At 43.9% G+C, this 11,936-nt stretch overlaps 1 protein-coding gene across 1 annotated transcript; it reads right to left on the bottom strand.

Annotated features, from left to right (window-relative positions):
• Positions 1-85: 85 nt before the first annotated feature.
• LOC108941281 (uncharacterized) lies at positions 86-10,007 on the bottom strand. The gene is made up of 3 exons (XM_018764002.2): positions 9,528-10,007; positions 3,788-6,638; positions 86-1,214 (listed from the first exon to the last, which is right to left on the bottom strand). The coding sequence occupies exons 2-3, from the start codon at positions 6,636-6,638 to the stop codon at positions 1,138-1,140; spliced, it is 2,928 nt and encodes a 975-aa protein (XP_018619518.1). The 5' UTR covers positions 9,528-10,007; the 3' UTR covers positions 86-1,137.
• Between the last annotated feature and the right edge of the window lie 1,929 nt (positions 10,008-11,936).

Below are 11,936 nucleotides of genomic sequence, written 5' to 3' on the forward strand. Positions count from 1 at the left end.
GATTGTATGAATCATGTACTTGCATCTATATCCCTCCATTTGTTGGTGTAATGCACTTACGTTAACATTTGCAGCGTACGATTTGTAGAAGGCGGCAGAGGTGGTCATACTCGTAAATGTCATAAATTTAGAAAAGCACTACCCTAAAGTCTGGGATGAAAACATTTTGTTACTCTATATTATGCTTTACTGGGTCGCATATGGACAGGACACAGGGGTTATGTACTGTAAGCCCAGTGGGATATGGGTGGGTTGGAAGAATATAAAAAGCTGTGTGGACATCATGCATCTGGGTTATTGTGAACCTCCCTCCAGTTGAATAGATTGAAAGAAATCCCAATAACTTGGATTAATGGGTTTTTATTACAGTGACAGCTTGTAAATTACAAAGATAATGAAATGACAAATATGACAATTAATTGCTTTCAGCCCAATTTTTGCGATTATACAAGTGTTCAGACTTTTTTGTGTGTTTGAACCCTCTTTTGTTAGGTCATACACACACCACCTCAGTTGGAAACACAAGTGTGTGCTAGGCAGGGGATTCAAAGGTGGGTTCTCGCGTACGGCATTCAATAATTTTACAATCTGCCATTGGAGAGGTCATGTTTACAACATGTCATCACTCAAAAGATATCTGCTTCACAGCATTTGACTGCACATAAGAGTCAAATGAAATAAATCACTGCAGCAGGGTCACATCATCTAGATAACCTCATTGTGAATGTAATAACAATGGAATTAAATAGGCCACCTTTTCTTTGACCTGTTCTACATAGTTCTTGCTTTTTCTCTCAAAAGGGAAACCAGCCAAAGTCAATACAGTGCAGGATTCCCTGGAATAGTTAATCTGGATTTGCAGTAATTGTTCCGAGGAAAAGCCCCGTGCCGTTTTTGTTACAAAACCGACTGCTTCCTGCTACAACACACTGCACATTGTTCTTCTTATAATTATGTAATGTGGCTCTACTTCACTGCAATTTCAAAACCAAGCAAAACAAGATGAATTCACTTAGGTAATTCCTATATAGTATGTATAAAATTAGTATATTCATGTGTATAACAAAAAAGTTTCAAAATAAGCTTAAATTTGACTTTAAGTTTTCGGTTAAATGTTTCGCCGTGAAGTGCTGAAAATTACAACCCTCGGGGACCGACTGATACTCCGGCAGAAACGCGTGCACTGGGTTGGCTGCCATCGGGTGAAGCGGAACCTGTAAAATAAATGTTTAAAGAAATAAACGAAGGCATCCGCAACAATTCCTTGAAAAGTATGAATTACAAGAAATTATAGTAGGAAACAAATATACGCATTATGTACAGCGTGTGAGAGAAAATCAGTTTTGTAACGTGGGAAACTTGCACGCTTATATACATTTATAACTGAGAGATGAGAAAGAAAGGTATCAACCCTGGCTGAAGATGACTTATGCTCTGCTTTGTTTAAAGGACCTTCTGTCTGATAAACAGGAACCTATGGAACGTACGGAACTGCCGACCCTGTAACATCTGCACGACATGGATATCCCATGCAGCAGATACCTCCATTTATTTTGGGATAAGAAGTCTAACAGAGGATGAAATGAGGGTCAATAACGAGCGATACCTAGACAAGTATATCTTTCTTTTTTCACGAGGTGGGTTCTCTTTTAAAGGGAAAAGGGTTATCGATGGGTCACGATAGATTGTTAAGTCGTATAATGCTGATGTTAACATTTTCCATATGGTGTGTATGTGTGTGTGAGACTAACAAAGTATATAAGGATGAAAGAAACTGCTGTAAGTTGCTCTCTCTCTAGACTCCGGCAAGCGTGCAGAAATAAAGCTTGTTGAGCGATACTCTGTCCCTCTGTTGCGATCCTTTAATTTTGCAGCTACCACAAGTACCAGTCAAGAACTCGACAACGTTGCTGGAAACGAGTTTTTCTTTCACAAGGAGTCTGGTTAACAAGTCAGATTATGAACTGATGTCTTCCCAGCGAGGGGGTGTGGTGGCGCAGTGGGTTGGACCACAGTCCTGCTCTCTGGTGGGTCTGGGGTTTGAGTCCCGCTTGGGGTGCCTTGCGATGGACTGGCGTCCCGTCCTGGGTGTGTCCCCTCCCCCTCCGGCCTTTCGCCCTGTGTTACCGGGTAGGCTCCGGTTCCCCGTGACCCCGTATAGGATGAGCGGTTCTGAAAATGTGTGTGTGTGTGTGTCTTCCCAGCAGTCCTGCAGCTCCTCTCAGATGTAAGACACTTTCAGGTTGCTTTACTTTCACTCTTCTATCCAGTTCATCCCAAGCAAGCATTTCCCGAGTGCACTCAAACTTTTGACTGGTGCTAAAGCCTCACATATACCTCACGTCAAGGCAAATGGTTTTTGTGGCCAGCTTAATGCACACTTAACCAATAGGCTGGATAATATTAATAACGCAACAAGAACATTCATGTTTTAACTCAACCGAGTTAATATCAACGTGGCTGTAACAGCCTGGTTATCCGAAAGCTTATGTTTTCAACTATTATCACACTTCATGTTTTCAAAAAGCGTGGCCTTTAGTTTGTCATCTTCTGCACTATTGCTCTGAGTTCTTAGTTACATATTTTGTGATTTCAGAAATGTGAAAGTATCTTTGTGTGTGGGGGGGGGGAAAACAAGAGGTTCATGTTTTAAAAGTTGTTTTGACAATTGAATTAATTGTCAATAATTAACGTGTTCATAACTTGTTTCGAAAAAATACAAAATTATAGAATCTGCAGTTTACACTGTGATAGCTTGTGTGGCTGAAACTTAAAGATTGCTGTGATTGCTTAATGGTTTTTTTTTTTTGGCGGGGGGGGGGGGGGGGGGGGGGGGGGTCTTCCTCTTAGAACTTTGTGTGTGGTTGCTTTCATAATAAACCTGTTTTAAAATATTGTCTCTCTCCCTCTAGCGCCTCCATTCGAAGGAACGAACATTCAACCTCTTGCACCCAGCCTTCGTCTTCCTCAAGACGGTCGAGGAATACGATCAGGATTAGAGGGCTTTATGCAATTTTTTTTTTTTTTATACATCTTATATACAGACCCTTCATAAAATTTCTGCAAATGCTTCATGTTACCCTATAAATGGTCTCACATTATAAAACACATCTAACTTCTGCATTTATTTATTTAGAAGAAAAAAAGGAAACTAAACATGAAATATACACACACATTGTCTGAAATCACTTGTCCCCAGTGGGGTCGCGGGGAGCCGGAGCCCATCCCGGCAGCACGGGGCGTAAGGCTGGAGGGGGAAGGGACACACCCAAGCGGGACTCGAACCCCAGACCCACCGGCGAGCAGGACCTGGTCAAACCTGCTGCGGCACTGCTCCCCCCCCACATGAAATAAAAAACAAACATTCTAACTATTCCAATCATACACTTTAAAAAAATCGTAGATGTAGAATGGTGAGGAATCTTATTATACACAGCCCTATGTTTGCATGTATAAGCAAGCACATATGATTTAAAAAAGTCAGCGATCACAATCAAATTTTTTAAAAAATTAAACTAATTTATTCTCTTTTAATGTATTACACAAATCTTTCCTTATGACATTAGGGAGATTCTGGAGTGAACCTGAGATGAGCCTGGGAAAAACTAGAATTTTCCCTATAAAAAAAATAAGTAATTTCATCATTGCATTTTTTCGCCATTCAGTCCATTTTGAGGAACAAATGAGGACTGGTTAGTGGGAGACAAGTGTACCGTGTGTTTCGGTAAAGCGTCACAGTAGCAACAGCGGGAACGTGTCCTTTACGTGTAACTGTGCGATAGTTTACCTAGGCGTTCCTTGACACAGGTGAGGTAAAACAGATTGAGGATGTCGGGGTAAATGTCCGGCAGCTGTCTGAGTGAGAGAAGCCTCCTCTGCTTGGACGAGCAGGTTCGTTTCTGCAGCTGCATCAGGTGCCTCTCCTCAGAAAGCGTAGTGGGCCGCAGCTCAATGCGGTGCTCCTGCAGAACCTGGTCAATGAGTTCTCCCGGAATGTCGGGGAACAGGACCTCCTTGACTACCAGCATGGGGATAAAAATGGTTCCGGCGCGAATCACATGAGGGAACGGGCACTGATGGCAGGAGACAAAGTTCTCCAGCTGGCAAATGACCTGGCTGAGCGCTGCTGCAGTGTCCTGGCACCTCAGCCAGATCTCCCTCACGGAGGCCCCCAGCAGAGGGCAGACGCTCGGCGTCCGATCCATCTCCCCCTCAGCGAGCCAAGCTCTCAGCTCCTGCTCTTTGGTGCAGGAGACGGAGCTGGAGATGTGTCTACACAGTGACAGATGCACTTTCATGAAGAGATGATGAGCCTGCTTGGAGTCATTTGTGCTCCGTTGGGCCGAGAGGTGAGCTTCTTTGCCACCAGCTGTGAAAATATCTGGTAGGACATTTTTGAAAGCCGACAGTTTGAGGTACTGTCCGGGAACGGGCTGAAACGAAAACGTCGTCTCCGCATGACTCCGAGGCGGTGGTGCCGAATTGAAGGACAGCGTAAGAAAAGAGGGTTCACTGGATTTATGCTGCGGGACCTGATTTTGTACATTTCCCACGCGATCTAAGCCGTCTGTACATAACTGGCTTTTACGCAGCAAACCTCCACGTTTTTCAGTTTTCACGCACAGGTCAACAGCACCGTAAGATGAAACCGTCACCACGTCAGCGTCACTCTTCTTAACGGCCGTCTTCTTTAGGCGCCGATGCACCTCCGCGCCTTTGTCGTCACACTTCTGCAATGAACAGGTCGCGAGAGTTACCTCTGCTTTAACCTTCTGCACTTTCTCTTGCTTTTCCAGGTAACTTTGACACGGCGCCAAGCTGAAGACATTGTTGATAACAGGCATGGGAGGTGAAGAAGATGCCTGCAGTTCATGTTCCTCTTCTTGAGGGACTTTTTCTCCATCTGTTTTGGGAGTCTTAACAGCACGGATACTATCTGCATCCTCTGAATGTTCCTCCAAAGATAATTTATTAGCAAATGATTTGTTACAGTCACTTGACCTTTGCTTTTTGCAAGCATATACTTCTGAAGGAAGCGAAGAGGCACGTTCTGCATGTTCAGGTTTCTCCCCATTACGGTCTGTCCTTTTGGGATGCTTCCCAGTGGTGGGGTGATGTAAGGCTTCTTTTGAACTGCAGTCATCGTCAGATCTGTTCTTTACAAGGACGTTGCACTTTTCCCGTGCCAAATTACACATATACTCATTATCAGAGTACGGCTGCAAACGTTCAACTGCGCCCGAGCCGTGAGACTGACATAGATGTTCTGGAGAAGATCTAATCTGTGCCTTTTGTACACATGCAGGCCAGTCTCCTCGCTGTCCGTGAAGACGGCTGACAGGTTCCTCCGAAAACAAACTGCTGTCCTGCTGCCCTCTACGCGAGTAGATTTTACACACATGATGAGGTGACTGCTCAAAGGGTCGAAGAAATGGACGATGGGCTGGTGAACTGGGAACTGGAACATCCATAAAAAGGAATCGAGGGTCTTCACGCTGCCACATAGGCTTTCTAAAGATGCCTTTTTTCACATTAGATGAAACTCCCTCTGTGCATTTCCCTCCAACATCACTTGCAATAGTGTCAGCATGCATGTTTTCCTGAGGGAAGCTCAGCACAGGGTGACCATGATCATCTTGGTTAATTCTGATGAAGACGCCCTGGTTTGACAGGGCTACCTCCTGCACCTCATTAATGGAACCTGACAGAGATGGAGGTTTGCCATGGTTCACATTAGGCAGAGGCTGTAAATTGGAAATTTGTGTGGAGGAGTAGTTTAACAAAGAGGGAGAAGGGTGAAGGTAAGGAGCGATGAACTTTGGCTCCGCTAAAGTGGGAATTCTCAAGTTTTCTGCAGATCCTGTGGGACAGTAAAATTCCGGATTTGCCTCTTTCATAGGAAATTTGGCACCTTTCTGTTCCAGCTGACGAATACGTTCTTCTATTAATCCTTCATGAGCTTTTCTTTGCAGCAGAGCTATGGGACCATACTGTCTCAGCCATTCTTCGTTGGAGATGCTTCGATTTATCCTTGGTAAGGCATGGTCAATGCTATAGCATGGTCCTGATGTGTATCCAGACTTCATACAGCATGGCCTATGACCATAAATTGGTTTGGGGATAACTAGACCAGGAGGGCTTCTGGAGTGTGGGGTTAATTTTCTCAGAGCTGTAGGAGTATGGATTCCTAGAGCACTGGGTGAACAATTCTGCACGTTTCTTTTATAAGGTTTGAAAAGAGATTCGGTTGAGTGTTCTTGTGGCACAGAGATCCGAGAACCCTCCACTGGGAAAGCCATATTCTCTGTTCTGTACAAAATATCATGTGATAATTGTCTCTCCGCATTAAAGGGATGAATTATTTGACTCACACTGTTCTTTGGGGATCTCCGGAGGGGTGGAAGGGCAGTCCCTTTTCCATTGAGGTGGTATGAAAACAGGGCTTCAGTGTACTTTATAGGTTCCTTTTGGAACGTACGAGACAGGCTTATTGCTTTGCTGAGTCCCAGAGGTCCAGGACCTCCTACAAGTCTTTCCATCCTGGGCAGTTTTTTGGGAAACACTGGCTCGGCGGAGCATGATCGTTTTCTGCTGCTCAGCATCTCTGTCTGTGGTGGTTCACTCAAGCCAAGCTGCATCTTGACAAAAATAAACAGGTTAACATTAGTGACAAAAAAAAAAAAAAACACTGATAGTGTAACTCAAAGGAAAACACCAGTACTGTGACCAAAGACAATAATTGTGCAAGTAAACAAAAACCATTTTGTTATAACAGACATACACGGTATTCAAAATCAATGCTACAAATTTTCAAAGATCCATGTTAAATTGAGAAAATAAGTAACACAAGAGAACAATATAATTCCGAAATTACACAAAATTTCGTAAAAACATGATTCGACAAATTTTTTTTCCATGCATTCTTTTGTAAGGCTCCCTTGTATTTGAAAAGAACTTTAGACAGCATCCCAGCTATTGTCGACATTCGATTTAAAAACTACCTCTTGGTTCCTTGGTATAGTGACGACTTGTCAGAAACAAACTGTGGATAAACTACTCTCTTAGATGTTTTATAGAAATAATGGTATAAGTACAGGTGGTCCCCGATTTACGATGGGGGTTACGTTCCGCAAAACTCATCGGAAGTTGAAAATATCGTAAGTCGAAAATGCATTTAATACACACCTTTGCGTAACAGAATGGGAGATGCGGATCGCTGCTGCTGCCCAGCATCGTGAGAGTGTATCGCACCGCATATCACTTGCCCCGGGGGGGATTTTTTTAAAAAAGAAAAAAAAAAAGAAAGAAAACAAAATTCGAAGTACGGTTTCTACTGAATGTCTGTCGCCAGCTCACCATCATAAAGTCCAAAAAAAAAAAAAAATCAGTTGAACCATCGTAAATCAGGGATCACTTGTGCATACAGTGTGACCCTAAGATAAGTAGTATTTTCTTAGAAATCTTGTAGCCCGGGAGACCGCTCTACTGTCCAAATAAACATCTTTTCAGTGCACAGCTCAAAAGGCATTTAAAAAGAAGCAGACATGATGATGTCATGGACACATTGTATTTTTCTCTGAGATGTATGTCGCTTCGCAGAAAAGCGTCCGCCAGCTTAATAAATGTAATAGCCATCAATGCGTTTTTCACATTTTAGTTTAGAAGGCCCAAAAGCTGATTTACCTTGAAGTTCATAATTAATTTACATGCACAGCTATGAAACTTTCAAAATATACATACACTTTCATTGCAAAGTAGTGCAGGTTCTTACTGGTTCTACACAGCACACAGACAGTAGGCTGTGCTGTGGTAATACACTATTGCAGCTGCAGCATGGCCACCTTTCTCCTGCCTAAACTTATGTCAGGTTTATAGTTAGTGTTGCGGTTTAACCCACTGCAATTAAAATTGGAACACAGGTTTTAAATGAGCTTTTGTCTGACTAATGGAAAATAGAGAAACACACCACGACCCCCCGCTGTGTAAAAAACTTTTTACCCATGTATATAAATAAAAACCGCCCATATTTCTGCAAGATATAAGCAAAGAGGAAACTAAAATGTAAAAGGGTGGACAAAAATTCCCGTGACCGTCATATTTTGCATAATTCATCATTTTCAAAAATGCATTCCAGCTGTTCTCTTAATTTCATCAGCAAAGAGCTAACATGTACAATTCCCCTGCTTATTGCCGCTTTCTTTATGATAGCCTGTTGGTCTGCACAATAAAATCAAGCACTGGTCTTGAAATTTCAAAAGAAGAGTTTATTTAGCATCTCATAACTATTAACTGAGAAGTTACATTTCAATACCACCTCCCGAAGAACGTGCGGCAATACAATAGATAATAGAACAGTGATTTTTTTTTTAACTTTTCGAAAAAAAATTAATTTTAAAGAGAGCCTGCACTTCACAGACCCCTGGAAGCCCATCCACAAACCCCATAGTGTCCATGGACCCCCCCCCAGGTTAAGAACCCCAGTGTGATTCACTCCAAAAGTGTGAATATGATATATATACACTGTGTATTCGGAGGATGATTAGGAATAGTCAACACTCGGATAAAGTCTTATGCCGCTACTCGTGTGATGTACATTGGTTCACGCGGCAGAAAGTAACTAACTGTACTTTAGAATCATGCATCCGAGGCTCTTCCTGCTAATGTAAAGCACAGTTTTTTTTTCTATGAGCTGTATGTGTTGCTTTGGAGAAAAGCATCTGCTAAATGAATAAATGGAAATGTATGATTTTTAACTTAAGCGCTCAAAGAATATGTTAAAGCACCAGAAAAAGTGATGGAATTCATTAAAAGAGTTATCCTCCTGAAGTGCGTAGACCAGATTATAGGTTTTCCCTAATTTTTGATATGAAGAACTGTCTACTAGAGCCTCTTTCATGCACTTCAGCAGATCAGGAGCGGGACACAAACAAGGCAAGTTCTCACAGCACTCTGAAGAAACGCAAAGATTGTTAGCGAATGCAAGAACCAAGCAGACCTGCAGCTCAGAACCATAGTGGTTCTCCAGCACTCTGGACCACATGACAACATTTGCACAAACGCTCTGTTAAGGGTGGCAGGCAAATGAAGACAGGCAAATGAACATGTACACGTTTTCATACTAAACCGATATAATCGGACTGTTTCGAGTTCATTTCGGCCTCGCATTGAGTAAGAACGAAATCTTACCCGCAAAAGCGGCAGAAGCAGCCCCCCCACAGCGCACGTTTACATCTTCACGTGTCACCATGCGAGTTGCGCAACAAAAGGAGTTAAAACTGCCAGAACGCGCCATCGCAGACGATGATGATAATTACTACTACTAATACTACACAAGTGTGGAAAGTGGTTTTAGGTAAACGCTATGCAGGTATAATTAATGATCTATACTCCTGATCCCATAGTTTGCAGCTCATTGTACAGCCGCGCACCACAAAACGGTCACATTTTTTTTTTTTTTTTTAAAAATCGCATTGATAATCCCGGGCTCAAAGCAACTCTCACTGGGTAAGAAGGTGTATTAAACATACCTTTGCGTTAGTTCCGAAAATGTGCCCATGAAATAGATAGAAATCCAGGAGGAAGAGTTCGGCGCGACTCCCCAGACTCCGCGTGGGGTGGAAGAGTCGCTCGAAACGCGGTACTACACCAGGGCAGCGTGGTGACTTGCAGACAGCACTACAGTAAAAGCACGCCAGCGCGTACAACACTGACTGCGGTGACGTCCGGCAGAGCGAGCGCCGTCACTGTCCAACCGCATCCACACGTGGGACCGAAGTGTGACAGTTTGAGGAAGAGCGGCTGCGGAGAACTGAAGGAAGGTCTCGCTCCTCCGTGGCGGCGGCGGCGGCTACTACTTAGTCTCTTTTCTTGAATGTACCGTATTTCACTCGCAGAGGTCCTCTAATCGCCGTTCTCAGCCGCCCCCCTCTCTTTTTTTTTTATAGGTACTATTATACCTTTTAGTTCAGCGATCTATTCTTATATATATGCTGGAGTTTGTAAAAAGTAGAGCCAGCCCCCCGTTGGCCACGCCCACCTGTCAATCAAGCGCATGGCATATAAACGCCCACTAACGTCAGCTGCCCGCGCGCAGCGGTTGCGGAGTTTGTCAGCGCGCGGCTCTTTTCCCTCCATTCTCCCCCCCGCTCTCGTCCTCTGATTGCTGAGGCGGAACGAGAGCAGGGGATGTTCGGGAGAGAGCCGTTGTTGTTGTTACCTTTGACTTGCTTAGGTTAGTGTAAGAAATGTGTCCCGTTAATTGAGACAGGCCGCTATTTTAGGGAGAGTTCTGACTTGAATGTGGTTTAACTTAAAGGTTGCGTCCCGCCTGTGTATGACCGCAAAAAGATTACTGAAAGTTCCTGTGGTTGCCTTAGACCGAGTGCAGAGGCACATCATTGTGTTAGGGAGCCTGGCCATCGGATGTGACGGTGTTATCTATGACTGTCCTTCGTCGCTGCATTAATAAGCTCATGCAATAATGCCCCTAGCCTAGAAGCTTTTCTGACTAAACGGAGGCATTGTAGAGGATTATATGATGGGAACTGAACTTATTATGCATTTAATTTGTTGTTTTCGAAGAAGGGCTCCAGCAGCTGTCTGCAGTGTGGTAACATGGCGCAGGAAAGATGTTGCTTATCCTGCTAAAGCGGTTAAGAAGCTTCCTCTTTCTTTATTTATTCCATGCTACGTAAGGCCGCTACTCTTCGGCCACATTTTGGAGAAATTTGTTGTGTTATTGATTATCCCGGTTGCTGTGGCGAGAGTAAAGAACTGCTTGGGCCGCAATCCCTGCTGCGTTCGGCGGCCTTGAGGCCGTGCCGCATCCCCGGCCTTTCCCGGAGCCGAGTCGCCTCGAAACGGCTCGCCTGGAGGACCTCGCTGACCTCCCGGATACGCTCCGTCGTACACTGGAGGATCTGTTTGGCGGTCAGCGCTTCGAAACGGTAGTCTTCTTCATTCTGAGTGGGGCCTAGACCACTGCCACTGGTCTTTCCTCCAGCAGACTCTAGGCCCATGTGGAAAATATACCAAGTGTGTATTCAAACTCAAAACCAGCACAATACTTCTAACTCCTGAAATGAGCTATACCAGTAGTGTAAAGTGTAAGGCTGTCCCAGCTTTGAAAACCACTCATGCTATAGTACCATTGTGCAAGATATTTGCCAAGAATTGAACCACTAAGAGGGGGTGCGGGCGCTCAGTGGGTTGGACCAGGTCCTGCTCTCCAGTGGGTCTGGGGTTCGAGTCCCGCTTGGGGTGCCTTGCGACGGACTGGCGTCCCGTCCTGGGTGTGTCCCCTCCCCTCCGGCCTTATGCCCTGTGTTGCCGGGTAGGCTCCGGTTCCCCGCGACCCCATATGGGACAAGCAGTTCTGAAAGTGTGTGTGTATGTGTGTGTGTGTGTGTGATCCACTAAGAATATGCTGCATTAGAAATTGATCAATCCCTGTAAAGTTAATTATGTGACATTAGTCACCCATGATAAGGAAGTCACTTAAAGAAAAGTTAATGCAGTAGTGCGGAGTTAGACTCACACCCACAGCTTTCAGGGTAAAAGGAATAAAAGTATAAGAACTAAATTTGTTCCTGAAAAATCCTCTGTAAGGTGGGGGTCTGGTTACAGAAACTACAGGATGACTTATGGGAAAAATTTTTCTTTCCGCAAACCAGACAAGCTCACTTTACAAAAAAAAAGACCATTAATAAGATTACCCTAACTTTATTATTCACTGTTAACTTCAGTGGCTGGGATCCTATCGTGGAAGCACAGGGTGCAATACCAGTCACAGTACACCATTCATCACAAGGCAATAATTTTATTGCTATTTTTACAATTCGTTACAAAGAAAATCCTTCTTATCACAGTAGTGTCCTTATTATCAAATTTCTTAAAATGGTACGATGTGTCGTTTGATGTAACCGAATCGGGTGTGT

The sequence above is a fragment of the Scleropages formosus genome, chromosome 11 (genome assembly GCF_900964775.1).
Source record: "Scleropages formosus chromosome 11, fSclFor1.1, whole genome shotgun sequence".
In the NCBI taxonomy this organism is placed as follows: domain Eukaryota; kingdom Metazoa; phylum Chordata; class Actinopteri; order Osteoglossiformes; family Osteoglossidae; genus Scleropages; species Scleropages formosus.